This window comes from Pleuronectes platessa, chromosome 5 (genome assembly GCF_947347685.1).
Source record: "Pleuronectes platessa chromosome 5, fPlePla1.1, whole genome shotgun sequence".
Taxonomy (NCBI): domain Eukaryota; kingdom Metazoa; phylum Chordata; class Actinopteri; order Pleuronectiformes; family Pleuronectidae; genus Pleuronectes; species Pleuronectes platessa.
Window position 1 is genome coordinate 17,299,514 of NC_070630.1, and position 26,763 is coordinate 17,326,276.

General features: G+C 40.6%; 1 protein-coding gene across 2 annotated transcripts in view; it reads left to right on the forward strand.

Moving 5' to 3' along the window:
- gria4a (glutamate receptor, ionotropic, AMPA 4a) overlaps positions 1-26,763 on the forward strand; it is a 101,930-nt gene that overhangs the window by 62,545 nt on the left and 12,622 nt on the right. For both annotated transcript variants that reach the window (XM_053423512.1, XM_053423513.1), the window contains exons 11-14: positions 6,984-7,190; positions 9,618-9,833; positions 10,694-10,854; positions 22,363-22,561. In XM_053423512.1, coding sequence (XP_053279487.1) covers positions 6,984-7,190; positions 9,618-9,833; positions 10,694-10,854; positions 22,363-22,561 — 783 coding nt within the window. The remainder of the gene's footprint in view (positions 1-6,983; positions 7,191-9,617; positions 9,834-10,693; positions 10,855-22,362; positions 22,562-26,763) is intronic.

Below are 26,763 nucleotides of genomic sequence, written 5' to 3' on the forward strand. Positions count from 1 at the left end.
CTCTGCGAGGGATACTGTGGCAAAATCACCGGACCACTGGATGTCCCTGTTCATTCTTATTTTACTCTTTCTGAGGACACCGCAATCACCACACTATTCTCTTTTACTCTTCAGAACTACTACAGGAGAAATGACCTCACCAACATTTATTTTGTGTCTCCTGGTCAGTCCTGCAGCCCTCACTTTACTGCTCTCCCTCCATCTTTATCTTCCTGCTCTGTCACACTGTAAATTGACTCCATCTTGTCTACTGTGTTTAAGCTTCTCCGAGAGGTTTTTTAAGTGTAAACATCTGGATGGAACGGTATAATGGAAGAAATTCTTTTATTTTCAGATAATAAACTTTAGTGCCATCACTCTAAAACATAATGACAGCCTGCATCAGGAGGATTTGAATTTTGACATTAAAATGACACAATTTAACACTGACATTGTCATTTTATTTTATAAATATTAAAGGTATCAATGTAAAGTTATGTTCTAAAACCCTCCTGAAATACACATGGATGTGACAGTTTCACCCAAATGTAGGTCGTTCATGCAGGCAAGCACTTAAGCCTTCATTCAATAAGTCACTTACACATGTACAGCACATTACACACACATGCACACTCATACAAGTGAAGCCAGTGTGAGCAAAGTGCATTGACAGGAATTTGTTGTTAAGCCCTTGGACATTAACAATTACTAACGTACACTTGCTGGTCTTGTTAACGCTCAACAAAGCCCCCCCGAGGATTTCACAATCTTTTGTTTGTTTTACTCTGGTCTTAGTTTGCTGCCTCGTAAAAAGGCTCCTTTATTATTGTGTTTAATTGGCTTAGGTAATATTAAATTAAACCTATAGGTCTTAGTTCAAGCAGTTGGATAAGTCTTTAAACTTGCCCCCCTGGTGTATTTATAAACAAGAAGTCAATGCAAGCTCTTCATGAGGACCAGGACAAAAGGTTCAGATGCAATTCAGGAATGTGAGAGTTTAGTTCATCCAGACCTGGTATGAACATCCGTCCTGAGAGATCTGATCAAAAGTGATCAGCTGAGTAGACCCTTCTTCACAATGATCGTAAACTACAGGCCTGACATATGAATGTGGGAACAAAGATATGATACAAAATGTGAATGAAAGAGCAAAATATAATTAACACTGTATCAAGTGTGAATCACTGTAAAAAAAACGAATAAAATATGAAGAGCAATTAAATCATAATGATAAAACTGTTAGTGAAGCTCTTTCAAGTGACATGTGATGCATTTGTATTTACACATCAAAAAGAAAGAGGCCACATGTTTCCAGCAGACCACCTTCAAATGTGATCGTCAACTTCCTGTGGCCACTAACGGATTAGCTGTACATACTTCAGATTGTAAATATCTTATCTTATTGTCCAAATCCTTTTATTGAGCTTACAGAATATTGCATAATCTCTTTTTAAGTGTTAATAATATATTGTTGATATTTTTTTTCTTTAATATTTTCTGTTTTTTTTTATTTATGCTTGCACAAAACCGACCACAGAAAATTCCTTGCATGTGTAAACCGATTTTGATTCAGATTTTGATTGTGAGTGATCAGCTCTCAGGATCCATTTGGGTGCGTTCAGACCTGCACTTAGCTCTGACCACTTTAGGACACATGTTCAAATGTGAACGGGGTCAAAATGTACAATACTTCTGGAAATGTTGGCTTTGGAAACGATATTTATCAAATCCAACTTGAATTGTGACTAACACAAATTATTGTAGATTCTGGTTGACTGGTTGATCGATTGAGCGGCTGCTGACTCTTTCAAATCATTGGCTAAACTGGCATCCAGGTGCGTTTTTGGTCCGCTGGTTCGTTACCTGGTTTGCTGACTTGCTCAGCTGCTAACTGGCCTCTTACTAGCTTTGTGTCTGTGTAGCTGGATGTAATTGGCAGGTTGACTCAGTGACTAGCAGACTGTGCAGTGAGCTGCCTGAATGACTTGTCTGACTGACCTTTATGGCTGAGTAGGCCACGCGTGTGACTGGATAGAATGACGTACTGTAATTTGCAGTAATTAGCGAATGAATGAAGTGATTGACCGACTAAAACATGGCCGTGACTAACCGACTGCCTGGCGGTCCTCTCCGGCCATCTCCAAGAATGCCTGTAGGCTGATTAAACGTCTCGGTGGCTGGGGAACTCGTCCTGTGATGGTCTGGCTTTTTAAACGCTAGACCGATTGAGTGATGGCAGCCTGAATCAATGACTGGACATTGAGGTGACTGCCCAGTTGGATGCCTGTCCTTTTTTCACTGGCTCTCTTATTGGCTTACATAGCATAGTCCTGTCTGCCTCTTTGGCTCCAGTGTGAAGTGTTTCATGTCTTATCAGCTCCAACCATTTGCTTCTACAAAGCTGTTCTCCCTCTTCCACCCACCCATTTCCCCTCTTTTCAGCCCCTCTCCCCCTTTCTCTCCATTTTAAGTTCTCTTCTTCCCTTTATCTCTCCTTCTCACCCTCCCTTTTTACTGTTTCTATCTACTATTCAGCCTGGAGCTATCTCTTACTGTATTCTGAACTGCTCCTTCAGTGTTCTTCCATAGTTTCACACTGCCAAACCGCCATGCATCCCTATCGCCAGTCGATTTTCCACCTTTTTTCTTTACCTTTCCTTCCCTTTCTTTTCCTGTCAACTGCCTGATCTTTGCTCCTATTTTCTCTCCCCCGTTCACCTTCCATTTGTCTGCAATGCCCAGACTCATGATTCATGATTCTCATGATGCTTTCTTTACCAGCAGTAACAGCAGGCACTATCATCCAGTGCACACAGACACACACACACACACACATGCACATAAGCACTATATTGGCATTACTACCACCACACTGAGACAAATGTGTCTGGGGCAAACTGATAACACACCTTAAGGAGCTCTAAAGGGAAACCGTGGCACTGTTGGCTGAGTTCCCATTGGTATGTGTGTGTTTGTGTGGGTGTGTGTTTATTTGCTTACATAATACTAACAAAGCAGGCGGCTCTGATTCAAACACTTGACCTTATAAGACGATAAATCAGAGGGTAATTTAATGGAGGAGGAGGAGGCAGTGGAGTCGGCTAGATTGTCCTTGTTAACAGAAATTAAGGAAATGATTCCCCGTGAGCATTTGAGCTTTAAGATGAAAAATTAAGTTAAAAAAAAAGCACTTACAATTTCTAATGGCATATTCCCTGATATGACAACCTCCCACTGTAGGATCCAATCAAGTAGTCAGAATGTGTGGAGGTAAATAATCAATACACAACAGCTGTTTGTGCTTCTGAGCAGGAGCTTGACAAAATGTCATCATCGGGGTTGATGAGTGATCATCCGAAGGAATCATTCAACAGTTTAGTTATTCACATTCTTGCCAAGGGTTTAATGAGCAGATCAATACCAATGTCACATCTGCCTATTTAGTAAGAGGCCATCAGTTGGTTAGCTTAGCTCTGCCAGAAGACTGGAAACAGGCGGGCTCCGACCAAATGCAAACAACAATCTTTTATTTTGTATTATTGTATAAGCTGAAATATACAGCAAACCTATCTTAATATGAATAAGGGATATCATATAGACTTATTACACATCCTCACAATGGTGAAAAGATGCTCCATACAAAAGTTTTAGATTAATCTTCATCTATGAAACCAAATCCGAGAAACGCCCAAATCAGAGAGGTGGGAGCTCAGGGCTGTCTCTCCTATAAGATAGAAGCAAAGACTTTAGATGTTTGTCTATTTAGACTGATTCATTCTGCCTTTATGTACAAAAAGAGATGTGTCCGTTTCAATCAATGTGATTTTCACTACCATACCTCTATGAGTCCTTTACGTTGGCATGGTTGTTGAACAATTCAGTAGAGGGGAGTGCAGAGTTTCTGACGTCAACAAACATCGCGACAATGAAAGAGGTTGTGATTAATGAACCTCTGAAATAAAAGGTAAGACAGATCCAACTTACCCACTCGCGAAGTGTCCCTTCTGAACATTCAGCCATCGTGGACATTTCTCCCCGGTGTCCTGCGATTGTCTTGCTTGAACTGTTGGAAACACTGCCCCCCCAGGATTTCCAGTGGTACTGCTCCATGTTATCCGTCTGTATGGACACCGAGTTGTGTTTGCGAATACGTATCTAACATTGAGCATAAATGACCCCTTAGTCTCATGGTGACAAGACTCCAGTCTTTGAGTGATACACTAAGATAAACATCTCAGAGACAAATCTCAGAGAAGTAACGATCTTCTCATTTACCACTCACACAGAACTTATTATCATGCAACCTATATTATGTATTGTGTATTTTAAAGGCTGAGAATTTTTTAATTAATTTACAGTGAATGAGATGATTGACTAGAGTACTGACTTCTCTATCAGCTTATGGGTTAATACAAATGTCTGTACAAAGTTGGATTAAAGTCTTTGTTTAAAATGGCACCAGATTCTGGAATTTCACTGGATCCAAAACCCGGCTGCACTGTACCGCAGCATTTTAATCGGTTTCAGTAATTATAATCTTGTTCATCTGGTTACAGTTCTTTCTTTTTGTAATCCATGAGTTTTAATTTACTTTTATTTTGTGGCAGGTTTCTGTATAACCTTTGACTTTGTGTCTAAATGGAGTTATTTTAATATAAGCATGCACCAGATATTACAGGCAGCTTGGTGTTATTCATCTGAAGCAATGCACCAAATGATCTCTGCCATAAATGAAGCCTTCAGGCATGTATCAATAATACATGTTGTGTCCCTCAGCAGCTCATTCCACACCGGGTTGGGAACTATGAAGTTTATGATGGCAAAAAATAACACCTGATGATTAAAAACAAAAGAGGTGTATATGTACAAGTTTGAGGTTACAACTCATCTCATCTGTATTGTGCTTTAAGGCTATTATTATTAAAATCTGAATGTCTTTAGTGTGTATCTCTGCTACAGAGAAGTCTTGGCGGCTTTGTTAACAGAGTGAATTAACTTGAAACTGTTTTGCTGTTCATTAAGACTATGATTCATGTTGAGTCAATGTAAGGAGCCCCCAGGGACCTGCTAATGTCTCTGATAATGACATTTTAGAGAAAATGCTCTAAAGTGAAACATTCTTTTTTTTTTGTGCATTTGGTGACGATAATGATGATGATTGTTCTGTGCAGCATAAATTAAGTTACCAGTATTTGTGTTTTGTTTTTTTTGTATTTTGTTTTAAAAAAACTTATGCTGATGACTGAATAATGTGCACATTTGCATGCTTTTTTTGTTTTGAAATGTGTTTCTTTCACATGTAAATGTATGATTTTTTCTGCACTTAACAAATAAATGTTTTACCACTGCTGGGATTGCATACTAACAATTACAAATGTTTGACTATAGCTAATAAACCATTTAAATGAGGAGAAGTACATTTGTTGATAAATAATGCTGCACTTTTTTGATTTTGAAACAAGAGTTAGCCATGTACATCAGGTATAATGTTTACCATGCTCACGTTTTAGTTTGTTGTCTTCATGCTAAAAGATGAGCTTTTTTTTTAATGATGAAAGTAGTACTTTAGTAGCAGCTTCTAGTAGTAGAAGTACATCTATGTGATTAAATCATCTTACATCTCGGTACATGTTAATCTGTCGAATAATCATGTAGATGTTGAATAAAACTCTCCACATTTATCTGTTAGTCATACACGAGTAGGAAGGAAATTGTTTTACTTGAAGATCTTTGTTTACTACGGAAAATAGATCAATTTCTAAATCCAGCTTCCCTCTGTAGGTCTTGTTTGTATTGATCACATTCCATTGTATGGCTTTTTAATCCGTCTGCCTGTCTCTGCCAATCGACACATGCTTTCAGTGTGATTCACTCTGGTGGAGTGTTACCGTGACCCCTGTGAGACCAACGTTAATACTCACCTGACACCTTTTAAGCCTTGTAAAAATCTCTTTGTTTCCACTGTCCACTTTCAAATGTGAAGCAATTTCTCTGCATGAAGAATTCAATACAAAATATGTTATCGCTTTTATTGTGTTTCATGATCTTCATAAACAGTTTCATAGCTGGGGAGGGTTTGACGATATAAATAAAGCCTGCTTGATTAATTAGATGAGATTAGTCTTTGATTAAAAAGGGTTTTGAAAGCATTTTAATGGGCTTGGTTTCAGTTGGATTACAGGGTGAGCAGCCTCAGGCATAATACCATAACTCACTGCGGCGGATGGATACGCTGTCACTCAAATCCCTTTCTCCTTTTCCTCCTGCTGCTTTAATGTGTGGGCATGATTCTCTGTCAGGACGAGCATGCTTGTGTCTTTGTGTGTCATCATTAATACACTCAGCATTTCACTAGACGGCAGTAAAGCCTTTCTTTGCTCTCATCCCACGCACAGATATCGTTCTAAATCATTCCACTTCTTGCCACACGTTACCATAGCAGTCCTCCTCCTTACATTTTCTTTCATGCTTTTCCCTCTCTCTCTTTTGCATCTTTCTCTTTTCAGCATTAGTGGTGAGTCAGGTGAATGTCCCAATGGAGCCTTCACCAGTCAGACAAAGGCATTGGCCCTAGAAGTCAGAAATACAGGATATCAAACTAAATCTACCCGATTTTATAAACTGTCCAACTGTTTCTATCAAGTTTTTGAGTTTTTTGTGTTTTCTTGACAAGATAATTCACCTGAAAGACACCTATCTCCTCTAACAGCTTAAAACATTTGAAACGTAATGTATAATGTGTGACTTTTAAATTATCTCCTGATAAGTGTATTTTTTGTTTTAATGTTTATTGTTTAGTTTCCTGTTTCATTTCCCCTTATTTTCTCTTCAATTCCATCTGCAAGGAACTGAGCTCCTCTCGGTATAATAAAAAAAAGGAAATATAAGTTTCTTTTGAAAATGTATACACTTATATTTTTTCATTGCAAGTTGTTTTCTTTGAATAATTGCTGTCATGTTCCTCCAAACAGATATGTCTTTCTCCCCTTATGCTGCTTTTGTAGGAGGGTCCCTACGTGATGCTGAAGAAGAACTGGGAGCTTTACGAAGGCAACGACCAGTTCGAGGGATACTGCGTGGACTTGGCTTCGGAGATCGCCAAACACATCGGAATCAAATACAAGATCCAGATCGTACCAGACGGGAAATACGGAGCCAGAGATCCGGAGACAAAGATATGGAACGGCATGGTTGGGGAGCTTGTGTATGGGGTAAGTTTGGATGGAAAACATTTGGACTTATATTGTATATACTATTCTATAAATGTGTCTCTCACTCAAATGTCACTCTTTCATTATTCTTCTAATGCCAGACTACTTATATTAGTTATATCAGGAGCTTTCAGATCCCAATAAGATGCCTTCAAATTCCTTATTTATGTATTTGAATTCAACTCAGCCTCAGTTTATTTATAGTGCACATCAACCAAAGAGTCCCTGGCAGACTTCACAGAATAATGTTCATTACAAACACTGTACACAACTTAGGAACCTCTCATGTCTCAGTACACATGCAGAGAGAATTCCAAGCCCACAGGTAAGAATGTCAGTGGACACCAATATTCCAACATTAGCCCGATTATGACAATAGTCTGAATAAGACACTTATACAGCATTTCCTGATTACCTTAACCTGAATAAGATCATACTTGGAATATAGTATTATGACCCTTAGTCGCATTATGCAGACATTTATACGTCTTACTCACAATATGCCTTTGGTTTAATTGTCTGACGTAATGTTGACATGAGCCAGACGATGCTCTTGTAACATAAAAACAGTAATATATATATATATATATATATAATAACATTTAGCTTGAGGTTACAAGTTAAGAAATTGAATAAAACAACAATAACAGAATTTATGTTATAAGTTGTCATTGAGCATTAATAAGTTGAATGTTCTTCAGCTCAGTTAAAAACATTTTTCTATTAAGTCTTATTTCCGTCCTTGTTGATTTGTTAAACCCAATTTGTTTCTAAATGTTGTTACTGCTACACCTGAAAATGGGTCGAATATGTAGTTAATGAGCAGGCCTACTATATTGGCAGTTGTGAACCAAGGGGTTGAGAGGGTTGTCCACTAAACAGAACGTCAGCAGTTTGATCCTCAGTTCCTGGGTTAACAGTGAATGAATGATGTGTGCCTGAAAAAGCACTGCGTATAGAAGAGTTGTATGAATGTGTGCAAATAGGTGAATGTGCTTTGTGCTTAAAGCCCTTTGAGTGGCCGATAAGACTGAAAAAGCTCAGTACATATAATTTACTGTAGTGTAAGAGAGGATAACTGGTTCAAATGACAAATCACTGTTATGTTCTCCTTTACAGACACGTCACACATTTCTGGACAAAAAATATCAGATAGACTCAAAATATTGCACTTAGACCATAAACCTATCTGGAGCTCTGCGTCTCCTTAGCTCCCACGTCAGTCTCCTTCTGAGTGGCTCTGTCTAGACGCCTACTCTTTATTTCTTTAGAATTTGGCGAGCTGGCTAATTATGCCGCCGTTGACGCACCATGCACTTCCTGCAGATTTTACATCACTGTCTCGATGAAAACTCTATCAACATGCAGAGGACAGCGTCAGTCGGCCTTTAGCGGGAAGCTGAAAACGGAGACGCTGCTGCAGAACAGACCGAAGCGACAGAATCAATTAGCCACCAGAATGTGTGTAGTGGAAGGTGACACAGCAGAACCGCTGCATTGACTAATCAGGTTGGATTTGTTCCAAACACCCGCAGCCCTTTGCAGCGACTCCTCTGCCACAGTCAGGAGATCTCTGCATGTTATCCTCTTCATCTCTTCACAGTCGCTTTTATGTACTTGCCCCTTTCTCTCTGTTTATCTTTGTGGCTTTCTTGTCCCTCGCTTTCAAGTTGAGTAGCATTCGACTCTCGCTTTGCAACTCAAATTTATTTCATCCATTTCTCTCGTGCATTGTGGATTATTTTCCCATATATTCCACTGCCCTCTCCTTCCCTTTTTCTGTTCCATATCTCTACTGATTTCCTTGTCATTGTTATGTTGTTTATCCTCCTTGCATCTTCCCTTGTAGCGGAGGATGTTATTTGATATGCTGTTTGTGCACCCTCTTTTACCGATAACACTGCAGACGCTGTTTAGACACACTTAGCTACTCAGAAACAGATACTCAGTCTGCTGGAGGAATAATGCTTTGGACTTGCAGATTTTTGCTGGTGTGTGCGCACACATGCAAATGCTCACTGATTGATATTCAGGCCGTGTCCTGCTACGTATGAATTACTTCCCTGTCATTCTACTGGTTTTCACTGTAGCTTCGCTCTCTCTTTCAACAAGTCCAAATTTCAATAATCCCCCCCTTGTTCTCTCACCCCCATGCACCAATCCGCTTTCTTTGCCTCCCGTCTTTCTTCCCCTCTGTCGCTCCCGCTTTAAACTCCACTCATCCCATAGTGATCCTGTCTACTATACCTGCCCTTTTGTGTTTCAATTTCCTCCTCCATCCTTTATCTTTCTCCCCAGACTCTCACCTTGTTGAGAAAAAAAAGAGTTCACAGACAGTTCCCGCTCACCTGTTTTACATGAAGTTGCTCCAAATTTACTGCACTTAAAATAATGTGCATACTTCTCCTCCCTTATTGTTTTTTGCAGAAAGCAGAAATCGCTGTGGCCCCGCTGACCATCACTCTGGTGAGAGAAGAAGTGATTGACTTCTCGAAGCCTTTCATGTCTCTGGGTATATCCATCATGATCAAGAAGCCCCAAAAGTCCAAACCGGGTGTTTTCTCCTTCCTGGACCCGCTGGCCTACGAGATCTGGATGTGCATAGTGTTCGCGTACATTGGAGTCAGTGTTGTGCTGTTTTTGGTGAGTGATCATTCAAACCTAAAGTCCAAGGTCGAGCTGGGTTGTGGGATTGTGACATGTGGAAGAATATTGTTATTGAAAGCTTGTGTTTCCCTGGAATTCCAAAAGTGTTCTTTTAAATGCAGTGCTGGGAGGCGGAGCTTACACATTCCTTAACCCCCAAATGTCCCCATAAATATCGTGACGTTAAAATATATATGTAAGCATTGGCCCTGCAAGGTCCGAGACGGTTTGAAACACTAGATGGCATTATTAGCAATATTCAACCCATAAATGTAAATGTATTTATAGATTTAGTTATAAATATGATTTTAAAACCAGGAACTTATATATTTCCTCAAGGAGAAGTCATATAATATAGTTTACAACCCCGAAAACACATTTAAATGTACATTTTCACTTTAACGTCCAGGGTAAACAATAATGGAGAGCCAGTGAACTACATCATGAGAACATTTCTGAGACTCTTCTGGTGCTATGGTTACTTAGTGGTGATAAATCTTGATCTGATAAAACACTGCCTGTATGTAGGAAATATTCAAATCCTCCAATTATGCATTTAAAGCAGTTAACATCTTTTCAAGCATGGTGGCATTGTCTTGCTTCCCCCCAGCCGACAGGGAGTGTCGGTATATTCAAGATTCAAACATTACTTATCTACAGCAGTAACAAGAAATGTACCCTCTGTGTGTCTTTGCATTATTAAACCTTTACGATTATTGCTTAGATAATGTCTCCCAGTGTTCATATTTATATATAGATTTCAATTAGCTTTCTATACACCTGCACATGTCTTTTTTACTCTTATAGACTTCTAAATTGTCCGAATCCTTTTATTTAAATGTTCTTTTCCCTCCCAGGTGAGTCGCTTCAGTCCGTACGAATGGCATGCGGAGGAACCAGAGGAGGGTGCCACCGAGCAGGGCCCCACGGACCAGCCTCCCAACGAGTTCGGCATCTTCAACTCCCTGTGGTTCTCACTGGGAGCTTTCATGCAACAGGGCTGCGACATCTCACCACGGTGAGGGGAGGGAAATGGAGTGTGTGAGACGAACAGAGAGCATTTGTGAATGTGTGTCCGACAGACAGAATGAAAGTGTGCGAGTCAGTCGGCAGGATGTGTTCATAAGAGTGTGTGGGCTGGGAATAGCCTGTGTGAGTGTGTTTGTGAGTGTCTCACTGTCTGCGGTGCTGTAGTATGAGGCTTTTGTGATTCAGACCTTTTACAATGTGAATCACCTCTTTTAGCACTTTGATAGTTTTCACTGAACTGGACTGATACTCCAACACACTGTGTTACAGAACATTAAGATGTCATGGAAATGCACACACACACACACACACACACACACGCAAACACAAAAGTGATGGTGCACACCATTCAGCAGTCATGTCCGTATGGATGTCCAATGCTGGGAGACTTAGCAGTTTTCTAGGTGTATATGAATTTTTAAAGCACCACAGAAGAGGCAGAGTCCAGCTGTATTTTTAGAATATTTAAAGAAATATGGCATTTTATTATTGATAAGCCGAGAATGCAGTTTAGTGAAATATTCATGGACGTCATCCTCAAGACCTTTAGGGAGCAAATCTAAGGAGAGAAGGAGCAGTGAGGGAGAGTGTCAGACCAGACCACAGGAGAGAAAGAGTGATAGATGATGAGCTGAAAAAGGGAAAGGTGAAGTGTCGTGTTGCAGCTGAATACCCCTCACCTCGCCCTCCCCCTCCAAACATGAGAAATAACCTGTGGTGGCCTTCAGTTGTCATAAAAACTCAAAAGGTGTCTAGTTTGTCCAGTCTGGGCTACTGTAAAAAAGATGTTTATATAAAGTAATTGAATATAAAGGGTCTATTCAAGCTTAGAGAAAACACTTCGTACAATTTAGATGAAACACACTCGTGAAAACATCACTAGGATTATTTATATTCAATTTCTGCCAGTAGATCCCTTTCATCTAAATCGTACACACTGGACCTTTAAGGGAATGTCTCCAAAGAAGGTAAAAAAGGTCAGTTCGACTTAAGGATGAACTTTTTTAATTTTGTTGATCAAGGTCATGACCTGACAAAAACACGTATTTGACCTTGTGAATGCAACATTTTGGGGAACACCATGAGGAAATCTCTTCAATTATGGTACATATATATGTCGGGGGGTCAAAGTTCAAGGTCAGTCTGACCTTGCAAAACCCTTTTTCTGCCTCTGGAAAGTAGTGTAAGGACACCTCAAGAGATTCCTTTCAACTTCGGCGGAAATGTTCACATGTTTAAACAATTCTGGTTGTTGGTGGCAAACAACCACATGGCAGTAGTTCTAATTGAGTCTATATCCTTGACTAGATGTTGGGTTTTTATGTAGGATTTTGGTGAGCAGCAATCATGTGCACAGTCATGTGATCATTTGCCTTTACATCATGATTCAACGTGTAATGAAAATGATCTCAGTGTAAACAGAAGCTTCATACACCAAGAAAAGAACGCTCAAGAGAAGAACTCAACTTGTGCATCACCTGCCCAAGCTTCACTTTCTTCCTCCCCCTGTATCGCTCCTCTGCCTCTCTCTTTTGCTCTTTCGCTCCTTCGCTCTTTCACTCTCTCTCTCGTCCTCTCTCCTCCCAACACCCGTCGTCTCCCACTCCTCCCCACTTTAGTGTGACTGACAGGCCAATTCTAGCCCCAACTCACAGAATGGGAGTACGCGCTCACCAGCTGCACACAGCCACACTCACGCCAACACACAGGATGAGCAACATAAAAACACTGACACTGCTCACACACACACATACACACACGTAAACAGACAACAATGCAACACCCACATGCAGGCCCTGTTACAGATGTGTGCGCATAAGCTACAGCTGTCACGGAGATAATGTGATACTTAACATGAAGCCAGTGTTCGTCATATAAATCACCATACCCTGTCGCTTCCACTACAGCACAACTCCTCCACAGGCCAGGATTACTACAGTCATAAACACCAGATTATATTCTTACAACGGGAAATCTGTCACTTATAGACTCTGCTTGTTCATCCTGTTTTGTTTGCTGGAGTTCTCACACAAGAGAAGCAGTTTCAGCGTAAACTTAAGTCTGGGATACTGTCCCAGAGGCAGCTCAGAAAAAAGTGATGAAAAAAACACAGTAATAATAACTTATCATGTAGATTTAAAGACTGGTGTATTAAGTGACGCTGCTTTGTGGACAGGATGACCAGGGAGTGAATAAATGGAGACATTTATTTGAAACGAGGAATTAAAAGCACTGGTGTGTGCGGAACAGATGTACAGCAGCTAAAAAAGAGAAATCTAACTTAGACATTGACTCAACGACGCCAATTAAATCCAAAACATTGCAATCCAACTTCTTTTAAATAAAAGTGTTGTGAGGAGTCGGTAAACAGGTCTTATTTTTACACTCATGTGTTGTGAAATGATTGACACTTTCTTGCTAATGCAGTTTAGGCCATAACAAGCAGCAGAGCACGGGACAGTAAAAGGTTTAGTTTGCATGAAACAAACTTATTTTAGGCAGCTATGGCAAAAGACTTAGAGTGGGACGTTGGAAGGTCAGTGGTTCGATTTCCACCTCATTTGGTCCACAAGTTGAAGTGTCCTTGAGCAAGACACTGAACCCTATAAGCATACCTGATGGCTGTGCGAGTGAAAGACAATTCACTAGGTTTATATGTATGTGTGTGTGTGTATGTGTATACAAATGAAAGTAAATGCGAATGCATGATATGATCTGGTATGTAAAGCACTTTGAGTAGTTTTGAAGACTAGAAATACATGCAGTCCATTCTATTTAAAGCATATAGCATTTCGGTCTGACTTTGACTTTAAACATCTGGATGCTCTATGCTGGATGTTGTATTGAGATTGACAGTTTATAGTTCATATTCATCAACTACCAAGTTATTCGTCATTGTCCTAGTCACACTTTCTGAGACAATTGCAAAAAAACACATATGTGTGACACACACTGCTCTTTGCGCCACTATTTAATCTGTCACGCTCTGATCACGGTTTTGTTTTGCCAAAGCCTCTAATGCTATAACCCCTCACTGCTGGTGTCGCTGCCTCGTCACCATCATCGTCTTTATCATCATGCTGCTGAGGTTTATATCTCCACTCCAGCCCTGACCTGCAGCCACTGATTGTAAAGAAAGGAGGTTAAATGTGTGATTGTCCCTCTCTGTGTGCTGCAGGGAGTGATGACGCTCACCTGACCTGCCCAGAAATCAAACATTCACTGTAACTTGTACTCACACAAAACCCCTTCACAACTGGCTGAGGGCGATACCTAACCAGTGACGCAATCCATGATTATGTAAGAGGGAGAGGTGGGAAACTAAAAATAGGTAATGATCAAAGAGTTAACTAGCTCATTAAATCCAAGAAATTAAATAAGCCTGCCGGCCAGAGTTTCTACAGTGAAAAATCAGGTGATGGATGAGCCTCCGCTGTTCGGCCGTGCTCTGCAGTAACACTAGATCACGTCCTTGGAAAAAAGGACACATGTCATGCATATCATCACGTTCGATCGCCTTCCCTTCACTAGAGATCTTATTTCCTTTGATATACCGCTCTTTTGTTCACCTTAGCAAGGAGGCAAAGTCATGATGCTAATGCAACCCATCGGACATATATTCAATTATATAACTATACATTTTATATATTCAGTAAGACAGCTTATCAAATCACAAGTCTCGATCCCGCTGCCCATGCATCCCCTTCAAGTTTCCTCCGATCAGAATTATTTATATTTACATGAAAAGAATACACAATAACCTGTTCACTCATTCACTTTCTCAGTCTAGCCTCCTGGTAGTAGCTGCACACCAACATCTACAAACAACACACTGAACTAATTACTCGTAAAGGAGAATACATAATAGAACTGGAGAACATTTCTTTCTAGTGTGTCTACCCGCCCAGAGATTCACTTTAGTCCGTTGGGTCCCAATTACCGAGCAGAACTCTCCTCTGTTCAGTGTGCTGATGTAGGAAAGTAAAGGCATGTGCTCTTTTACATGGAAATCAGGGTCTTTTATTTATCTTTTAGCACATTAGGCCTGTGATAGACTGGGGACGTTAATTCATATCTACAACTCTACAACTCTTCAACCTGTGTTGAGGTTGACTTGTACTGGGAAAGTAGGAATATAAAGAAGGAGCCAGCCTTCACCAGAAGAGATTTTCTTCTACCCTTTCTGACTATAGATTATGTTTATTTCACAATGTGTCTGTGTGCGTATGGTTAGCTGTCAGCATTGTTGGCTTTTCCAAAATCTCCTCTTTCATTATCTGTCATCTCTGTCTGTCTGTCTTTCACATGCATGAGCAGCAGACGTCCTGTCCAAGTGTCGACACTTGTTTGACTTCATACACCAAATGTGCGTGTCTGTGTGAGAGTGAGAGTGAGTGTGAGTGTGAGAGAGACTGTGTTTCTTAGGTATTGTGTATTGAGCTGGGATAGTAGGTCCATTGGTATTCAGTGTGGGTCCCTCTCTCTCCCTGCTGCAGTCATCTCTGCAGTCTGAGAGACACAGTGTACCACACACTCCTCCTCAACTCTCTCACTCATCTATTTATCTATCTATCTATCTATCTATCTATCTATCTATCTATCTATCTATCTCTATCTTATCTGTCCGTCTTGTCTGTCTATCTATCTGTCCTCCTATCTATCTGTCTGTCTTTTTTCAGTTACTTTATTTTCAACATGACGTCATTTCCTGCTTCTTTGCAGTGTACAAGAATGGACATTTCCACAAGCAGAAGTCAAAGTGAAAATTTTGCCCATGACACATGTACATTTTCTTTCCCCAAGACACATACAGTACATGCACTGTCTCGTGCAAACCCCCCGCCTCGTGTTTCCGTCACCTTTTCAGTCAAGCAGAAGGTAATGGCAGAGAGCAAACACATTCATACACACACGCATGGATTGCCAGTGACCTTGGGCTGGCACTTTGCACCACCCACCTGTCATCTTTTCATCCCAGCCATTTGGCTTTCTAATATCGCCGATTGACCTGGTCACCGCCCAGAGGGAGGGCGGGGACATAAAGTGACGGACACTTGGGGCGACGGGGCTTGAATTTTTATAGAACTGTCTGTGAATAGATGGCAGAGACAAATTACAGTGTGTGCGTGGAGAAAAGACCAAGAGCAAGCAGGAGAGAGAGTGAGAGAGAGAGAGAGAGGTAAACCTGATCACCAGAGAACATCCCAGGGGGGGTTGGATCCGTCTCTGTCAATAAGCATCTGAAATTTCAGCTCTCTGCTCTCTTCTCCTCCACTTTCTCGCTCTGTTGTGTGTGTGTGTGTGGGTGGGTGTGTGTTGTGTGTTGTGAGTGTCATGTGTAAGTATTGAGTAAAGGGCCGTGGGTGTGTTTAATAGTTAATGGCAGCCACAGATCCAGCTAATGGCATGACCAACTAACACTGAAGCTCCCTGACTAATTAATGATTACTGCCAAGGTCACTCATTAGAACCAGTGAATCCTGTGTTTATGAACTCTACAAGTTACATGTTTTCTCGTATATATAAATCCCATGAACAATCTTCTCTCTGATCCCCTCTCTCTTGGTGTCTTGTAGCTTTTCTGCACGACTCTTTTTGATTACACCTTTCATTATCCGCCTGCTGCACCTAATCTTTAATCTGATTCCCCCTCATGTGTGTCCGTTTGCCTTCACCCCCTTTGTTCCGCCTCCGTTTACTGTAGAGCCCCTCTGACTGGTTTCAATCAATCACTCGATTCACTTTATTTCTCACCTCTGGTCCGTGAAAGAGAGCGAGGACGATAAAAGCATTTTCGCCGCCCTTCATTGTGTCCCAATCAAACATTCATGTCTAACTTTCACCAAACATCAGACACAAGTTGACAATCTCCACGTTTGTTAACATGTCCGTCACCAGCACTTGTCAGAACACATCTTGCTCCCTGATCAGAAATCAAAGCAGCAAAGTGTTGCATTTCCCTGTTGGCATGTCTTAGCCAACAGGGAAATGAGTTTTTAACAAGCTCCTGATTTACATAATCAACAGCAGAGCATGACATCCTCCATGTCTGGTGTGTCCGAAGTCGTTTGAAAACATGATTACTATATATCTCATGGATAAAAGAAAACTTGATGGACGACAAGATAGGTTGACTTTCTTCTCCGTTTACAGTGATCGCTACTTGTACATAGAACGGCTTTAGAATGTCTGGGATTATTTCCAAACTGAATGAAACAGCCTTGTCATTCACTCACAGTGACGTGTTGAACCCAATGCTATAGCTAACATGGTAGCACTATGGCATTCTACCACAGGGACATTCAATTACAATTCAGAGAGGTCCGCAAACAGAAAGGTTTAAGTAAAAGTAAAAGTTAAGGACATCATATTGTCTAACTAGAGTTATGATTCAGTGAAATATATATTGAAATATGAAATCTTGAAGAATCTGTGTGTGATCAACAACTGACTGTCAAACCAAAGAAAGTACAGTGCAATGATGTATTAACAATATTTATTGTTTTCACATTCAACTGGAGGGATTGTTACTAAGTACTATAGTAAAATTTTAAAATAATGTGCTTGATTTTAGAGAACATTTTCAAATAAAGTTGCCCAATATTTGTATTTCAAATTTTCGTTTAACAATCTTAAACTGTTTTTGGACAAGTTCAACATTTGTTATCTCAATAACTAACAGATTTAAGACCTGCTTTATTTTCCTCTTATAACGCCCCCCCCCCCCCCTTTCATTAATTCTCATGAAAAAGAGAACACAAAAGTGTAAAGACAAACTTTGTCTTTACACTTTGAAAAATCTAGACGCATTCTTTAGCTCAGAGCTGTGTGTGCGTGTGGGCGTGTGCCTGTGTGTGTGTAGTTTGTGCTTGTGGGAGTAGGAAAGAGGGACAGCATGCCATTAATCTTTCACACAGAGGATTGCAAAGGCAATCTGTTGGCTATCATAGATGATACATGACCTGCTATAGAAGGACTCTCCTGTTGCATACCAACACACACACACACACACACACACCCCATACAACTACAAGAACAGGCTGCACTGCCTCAAATACACACGCACACTCACACAGGCATTAAAATCAAGGACGTCCCTTCAGAAACTCATCCACGTACACCAAATAGCATGTGTGATGTGTGATGTGAAACAGCAAAATATATGTGCACATACGCACACAACCATGCACATGCATGCCTCCATGCTGCTCTCACGCGTGGGCTCGTGTGAATCAAACATGCTCCATCGGCCTCGGTTAACATGTTCCCCGACTTCGCTGCAAGGCCAAACACCTACGTCTCATATTTTCATTCACACACACACACACACACACACTCACACAGACACACAAATCAAGGACTGCACATTCAGAAGTAGACATGCTGTCATCATGTTGTCCTCAACCAATCCTTCTTCCTGTTCTCTGTAGAATAGCCGTCTTTCATGCGTCTGACACGCACAGGAGCTTTTTAACTGCTCAGTCTTAGATTAAAGCTCCAATCAGCCACATACAATATGATCTCCCCTGATGAGCAAATCAGCTTTTATTCACACCACGATTTATTCAGTCAGGATTCATTTCTGCTCTGAAATGCTTACGTGATCTCAGATTGAAACATGTAGTTTTGTGTCTTTTTACTCTACATTAATTTTGCAAGCATTTTGAGGTACAAGTTATGTTGTCCTAATTGTTTTGTTTTTAAATGCACTGTATGCCTTAAGCTGCTATGACCAGTCATGCGTCACGCCTGAAACATACATAAACTGTGTTTGCTTTTCATATGAAGTATTTTATTGTGTTCATCCTTTGCACTTAATCAGGTTCGTTCAATGAACTCCAAATTCTGACTCGCCTCTACTAATTCAGGGGCCACTACTATTACATTGAACAGTTAGAAAATTCAGTCTTTCCTCCCACAGAGTGCTTCCTCTTACTGCATCCATCCAATCGGGAAATACAAAAACTAAAATGATTGTTCCATGCTGTGGTCATCCTTCTGGTGCCTCCCACACCTTAAGACTTGCATTATAAATAGTTGTATTCAGCTGTAAGGGCATTTTAAAATATGTATTGCTATACAATATTTACAGGCGATCAATGAAGGTTTGTTTAACTATTTATCAATCATTTATCAAATTTTATTTGTAGATATTCACATATATTCACAAATCCAAGTTTCACACAATTTATGCAAAGTGTGAAATCCTCTGTTCTTAACCCTGGAGAAGGGTGAGGGGAAATCAGCCAAAAATACTTTTAACAGTGGAGAAAAACTTCAAAACCTCAGGCAGAGTCACAGTCCCAGGACAGGCAGGAGTGAAACTGAGACATATTAAGATACATTTATTTGTCCCAAACACATGCACAGGCACACTCATGCAGGTAGGGAAATTTAACCTCTGCTTTTGACCCATCTGGTGAAGGACACACAGAGCAGTGAGCAGCCATGTACGGCACCCGGGGAGCAGATGTAGATTTTCTGCCCATAGTCCAAATTTCCGCCACTAGTCCACCGACTGTGCTTTACCATACTATTCCCACTTAACTGTGTTTATTAGCTAGTAAATAAATTGTTTTTTTATATTGTTTATGACTACGGAAAAAAAGAGGCGTTAAAATGTTTCAACTCTTATCACTGAACTAAGAAACAGGGATGGTCCCCAGACTCTGCACTGTAGCTGCCTAATCCTCCTATAGTGTTTTAATGGGTCAAATACACAAGACAGATCTCACTTCAGTGATCAATAAGCTGATCAACATGCTACAGACATTTTAAGTGACACTCCTTCACGGTAATGTACACAAATATGCTCAGCAGTTTGGTCCACTGCTCTCAGTCGTCTCTCCATCTCTTTCTTTTTCTTCCTCTGTTCTGTCCACTCATATCCCACTCTCACTCCATCAGGTTAAAATGCTGCCACAGCCTGTTTACCAACTAACCAATCAGCAAGCCCCTCTAGAACCTATGAAAATGAGTTTCTCAATATGCCTTTAAATTCTTCCTCCTCTAATTCCTCTTCTTCCTGGTCCTCCTCCTCATCTTTTACATTATATATAAAAAGAAAAATCATAAGCATTGTTAATAGAACCGTAACAAATCTATAATTAAATGAATGGTTTTAATCTATCAATCCATCACAAATTTTCACCCGGTGGAAAACAATGTATTGCACTGTCTCCTAATAAGTATTAAACTTCACCTCACAACTGAATCCATCACAGTATATGGCCAGTTTCATTAGTTCAGGTAAACAGATCAATACTTCAAGGACAAACGCTATCAATTCATATTTACGTGGGTGTGTGTTTGTGTGTGTGTGAGTGTGTGTGTGTGTGTGTGTATGTGAGAGAGAGAGAGAGAGAGAGAGAGAGAGAGAGAGAGAGAGAGAGAGAGAGAGAGAGGATTAAGAGGTATACTGGCTTTTGAAGAGCAGCAGAATGAGGAGTTGCTCAAAAGGGCGACAATTTATGTGGAGTCAGGCTTCACTGCACCTCTCTCTCTCTCTCTCTCTCTCTCTCTCTCTCTCTCTCTCTCTCTCTCTCTCTCTCTCTCTCTCTCTCCAGCACACAATCCTTAAAACCCAGGGCATCCTAAAAGTTACTCACGTATCACTGCTTTCACAGCCAAGTGGACATATCACCGAACCAGCTTCCTGTCTTCCTGTATAAACATGTATGCCTGATTTTCTGAATGAAAGGAGTCACATGTAGAGACTAACATGTCACTCAGTGGCCTCCTGTATACCTCCATCAAGGCCAAACAGTCCCCGGATGAGCCCACATTTAAATTCACTAGATCCAGATCCACACCCAAAATTGAATGGGTTCTCTCCTGACCCATAGTCCATCATTTTACCAAGTTTCATGGTAATCCATCTTTTACAAACAAACCAACAAACAAATGGACAGGCCTGAAACGTTAACGTACTTAGCTACCAATAGATAATTATCACATGGTTCTCCAGTTTACTTGTCTGAGCATTTTTTAGCTTATCATTTTCTCTGCCTCGCACGGTTACTGTCTTGGTTCAATCTCATAGCCCTAACAGCATCAACAATCACCATGGAATCCCTTGTTACACCACCACCAGCCCAACAGCCCCATTTAGTGGCTAAATAGACTGATATTTGAATAAAAGACAAGAATCGAGAAAGTGAATTTCAGAGTAAAATTTGCCAGGTAGCCTAAACTAAATACAGATTATTTTTGTAAGACTGTAGAAGATAGAAACAGCCGGCTACACTTAGAAAAACATGCATCCAACCCTCTCCCACCAGCCCTTGTGTCTTCCTCTTACTTATTGTTTTCATTTTAACACCCTACTTTTTATTGTCATGTCTTTGTTATTTTCATATTTCTCTACCTGCCCTCTTTCTCAGTTCCTGTTAATATTGTCTTGCTCTCTATGTGGATGAGGGTGAGTGAATGGGTGGTGGGAATTGTTTGTATTGCTTTTTTTTGTAAAGCCCTTTGTGTTACATTCTTTTTAAGAGAAACGTTTTACAAATAAAGTAAATACTAAACCTTGAAGATGACAAAATGTAATTGCTGTGTTTCCAGCATGTTTTTTCTCTCAAGTAGCCACAGAATGTATTAAACTTTGACTTTCTGCACCTAGAGTGGAAAATTAAGTAAAATGAAATATTTCCAAAAAAACTGATTTTTATGAGAAACATGACCAACACATATTTATTTATACTCTGAATTAATTGTGAATGAAAACTTTTACAACATTTTAATACTACTAAAGAAAAAGGAGGAGCTGTTTGGCCCAATATCCCTCTTCACAGTCTTTCTCCTTTTCTAAAACCTGGTTGTTTTATGTCGCTCTTTGTGTCCATTAGAATTTCATGGCCTTTTATTGACTGCGGCACTTAGGAAAAGAAAACTTAACATTTTGCCACCTTCTCCAATCATCCACTCCTTTTCCTCTAATGTGCTCAATGTTGCTCGCTCATTTCCCTTTTACTCAGTGAAAACAAGTTCATGTAAACAGAATGAATTGCCACTTACTCTGCTGCTTCGGCTCACAATTGGTAGATAAAGAGAGTAAACACTGAGAAAAAAGGGAAAGAGAGATTGAGGTTGGAGGAGCGTCCTGATTACAATCTGTTTCATGCTATTGTTGGTGCTGAATTGGTTGTTGAAAGACAATTGCTATGGCAGAGCTGTCGTTTTCACAATCATACACACAGTGGTGTGGACAATGCTTTGTGAAACTACAGTATATTGTGCTGCATATCTCTGATTCAGGAACTAACTGCAATTATATTTTCTCCCCTCTGTTTTTTCCCCCTGCTTTCTTTCCTCGATTTTCTTTTCATCCCTGTAATCTTCACTCTCATCTTTCTCTTCATTCTCTACTGCTAATTTCTCCTCTGCAATTCTTTCCTTCCTAAATCTTGTCATCTCTCCTGTTCTCTCAAACCACTTCCCTCTCACCTTCCGCCTCTCTCCACCTCTGACTCCCCTCTTCGCTCTGTCTTCTCTCCAGGTCTCTGTCTGGACGGATCGTTGGAGGCGTGTGGTGGTTCTTCACCCTCATCATCATCTCCTCCTACACGGCCAACCTGGCTGCCTTCCTCACCGTGGAGAGGATGGTCTCACCCATAGAGAGTGCCGAGGATTTGGCCAAACAGACAGAGATAGCCTACGGGACACTGGACTCAGGCTCCACCAAGGAGTTCTTCAGGGTATGGACCCATCATATTCTGCTCATTTACCTGATTCCTCTAGAGATTAAAGGCTTTCACTAAGTCAAGTTAATTTGCTCAGGCTGAAAAAGCAGAAAATCTCAGAACCTGTTGGTGTCTTTGGCTGTTTTCAAACATAAAAATGTCATGGTGCATAATGATCTTGCCAGAGAATGCCTCTTCCGTATCTTCACCTTTTTCATAATTGCATTATTATCCATGCATTGGATAATATTAGTAAATAAATTGTTGTTGCCATTAAGATGAAGCAAAAATAAAGGGAGATGCTGTCTCTTCTACTGAAGCCAGTAAAAAGGCCAAGCAGCAGAATTCAGCTCAGACTCTGGGTGAGACTTTGTTCAGGTGGGAGGTGAGCTTCTCTTAAACTTTGAAAGACAAATAATGCAAAGTTTAAAAGTCTGCTGTTGACTTCTTTTGAAGACTCTATGAGAGTTTACAATAAGATAATATTGAGCAGTATACCGATTTGTAATGAGGACCCTTCTGGAATTTTATTGCTTTTGATGACAATTCTCCATACTAGATCGACAGTTGTTTACCATACTCTATTTAGTCCCACTACGGCCCTGTCAAATAATAATAACTATAATAATAATAACACAGAAATACAGCAAAGACACAAAAATAAAAAGTCTTTCAGTTGTGAAAAATAGTCAAAACTAGATATAATAAAACATCATAAAAATAATAAAATAGAGTATACGATCAGAACTAATAACAAATAAAGAGGAGTTTGCCTGATGGATCTCCTTGCAGAGATTGTGCCCGGGGGGAGCCCTGACAGTAAAGGGCCACTTGCCTCTGGTCACATATGGTGTCAAAAGGTCTGAAATGAACTCAGGTGCAAGTCCAGGACTTTCCGTGAAAGTCGGCAATAAAATCTTAAAATCAATTCAATGATTTACTGTAGGTTAAATAAAGCAATCATGATCATGACAGAAAGTGTAGAGCAGTGAAGTAGTGGTGGTCTACAGAGATGCAGCAGAACACAGCCACTACAGGGGGATGTCAACAATTAAGTGTCGAGCAGGAAATTATGGTAGAGTGGATGAAAGTGGTCCAGAGGAGACCTGGAGTGACTTCACCCAGTGACCTCTTCACCCATGTGGATTGCAATTACATAAGTTACCAATAACAAACAGACACACACACACATATACACACACACACACACACATAGGAAAGCACAGTGCTGATGAAGACAGAATTTTCTGCAGACACTGGCAAAACACCAGCATCATTACTTGCTCGACGACAAATCTGCTCCGCCACATAGTCATGCTTTGTAGGAATATTCAGAATCAATTGTGTGCTCATGCATCCTGTGTGTATATTTACCAATTTACAGTTATGCTTTGTGAACACATGCACGCTTCTGTGTGCGTGTCCTGGGACGTGGGGGTGGGGGGGGATGCAGAGGGGTTTTTGCAGACAGTTTGTGCTTCTGTGAGCGGCTCTGGCATCATCAACATAACGAGCGGGCTGAAATCTGCGGAGGGTGAAAAAGCAATTTACTCTCCCTCAGCTGAGAGGGCTTCGCCACCGCCATTAATTATCTGTGTGTGTGTGTGTGTGTGTGTGTGTGTGTGTGTGTGTGAGGATGCAAGCATTTAAGTATGCACATTTAGCCACGTATGCACCGTGTGTTTGCCTTTGTGCATGTGAGTGTCTTCAGCTCACACAAGTTCCCGTATGTGGAAGTGTTCGGATGCCTGAAGGTGACTTGCAGCATCCGTTTCCTCCTTCACAGCCTCACTCATTTCTAAAGAATCTGGAGATTGTCACACGTCTATCCTTACGAGGCCAGATGCTGCTTGATGTGCTTTAAGTGCGCACACCCATGGTCGTCTCTCTCACTCTCACGTAGGCACACATACACAGGAGGATACATACACAGAATGCACAAAGCAACACTCAAACAAGCGTGCATTTTTTTTAAAGAAGAAAATATGAGGTGATGGATGGATGGATGGATTTGATCAATGAGAATGTTGTTGAGGTTGTGATTGAAGAAGAGGATGGGTGAGGGGGGTTTTGATGACGGACAGAAATCGAAAACGAGAAAGAAAGGACAGAGAGAGATGGGCCTGATGGTCCTCTTAGATATGAGTTACAATTTTATGGGATAGGTGTCCGTCACGCTCTAGCGACACACATGCACACACACACCCCTTCCCTGGGTGCTGGTATCAGTGGCTGAGGCCATGGCTTGTCGCTCGCAGAGAGACAGAATAACACTTTATCACCAGGAGAGAAGGGGAAACAGGACGCTTGTGGAGGATGACAGTTTGACTCCTCCACTTGTTATTTTCACTCTTGAGTACACACGTACACACAGACACACATACACACATACACACACATTGACGCTCATCACTTTCAGGGACATTACATACTTGCATCCGTTTTGGAGATTTACCTGAACCTAACTAACCGTAACAGCTGACACCAAAATCTGTATGTGTCCCCAATGGGACAATCCATCCCCAATTAAAGATGGGGTAAGCAATTCTGGGAAAAGGCAGTTGGTATTTGAACTTAAAAAATAACAAATAATAAAACAGCCCTCTCTTCACTGCTCCTCTAAAGGCTCATCCCCCACATCTCAAAAAGTTGGAATTAGTCGCCACAAACATTAGCAAATTGGGGCGATACTATACTGACTAAAATAGAAAATGAAGGAGAATATTTCCATTAGCAAAGAGTAGCCGTGACATTAGTAAACAGCTGTGGTGGTGTTTGTTATCTGAGGCCACTTTTTCATGTCGTCGTCAGGCAGAGGAATCATCACATTATCTCATTTGCGATGTTACAGGTGATGTTTCCACATGTTTTATTCATAAATCCCTCCAGAAAGAGGATTAGTATACCATCAGCGTATACCGTTTAGGTCTGTTCCCATAGAAATGGCTGTTTCTGGTTCAGAGACTTCCCTTTAGCTCCCACTGCCCCTTCACCCTAAACGTGCTGCTGGAGCACCGTGAGAGGATTTGATCCGATTTTGACCAAAAGTCTATTGGATTAAAATTGCTTACCCCAGCTTTAACTCAAGGGGACACAAACACGCACAAACACCTCAGTTCACTCACTCACATGTAAACAAAATGTATTGCTGACGATGTATTTCAGTTACATATTAAAAATCCATGTAACTTTATTACATAAGTTCCATGTATAGGTTCACAGTTATGAGTGATTTCACTTAATATATTGTGTGCTTAATTTATACATTTATCTAAAATTATTTAATCAAATCATTCTCAAGTTATTGTAATTGAAATACATAAAGTCACCGTTTTAGGCATATTTCTTTTAGGCACACATAGTGAAACATTTTATGGTATCCACACAATATAACACAATCTATTGCATCATGCTAAACAGATTGTCCTCTGGAGAAGAGGTGACCAAATTAATATCTGCACACACATTGTTCCAGTCCAGGCTAATTTAAAGTGAAGGCAAACGTTGTGCTGCATTTTAAATATGGTTATAAATGCCAGTTTAGCCTGAGGATCAAAATGGATTCTGTCGTCCGATGGACGACAGAACCCTCCATCAGCGCTGTAATATTCAAAAGCCTCAGCAGTTTGCTCTTCATCATGAAGACCTCGGTACTGGTCTGTTGATTCTATCCACAGAAAGAAAACAAGTGTCAAATCAATAAGCAGCCTTAAGTGTCATTGTCACTGTGTCAACGTAATGAATAGGCCGCTTTGTTTTCATCTCCTCCTATTTGTCTCAGCAGAGATGATTTGAATAATCAAATCTGTGGTTAGAGAAGCTGCTGTGGGCTCCAGTGAGGTGCGAATGTCCATCCATAATTCTACAAACAGAATGGATGCGTCAACAATAACATACCAGCCCTAGTTGTGTATTATTCTTAGGGTCAGCAAATCCCATCAAAGAAGCCCCAAATTCCCTAGCTTATTTCTTAACATTTTAAAATGCCCTTTCCCTGTCTGTGGCCTTCAGCCCTGCGAGCTAATTTCTTCCAAATGAAGACACCAATCTTTTCAAGCAGGCCACGTATATAAATGTCTGGCTTTTAAGGTCTGTACTTAAACAGCTGGAGTTTTAATGTATTCACTCATGAATAGATACTTGATTTGGCTGGACTTGTCAGTAGCGGATTGATTCACGTTTAGATGTCGAGCATTCACAGCAGCAGGACGTTGCAG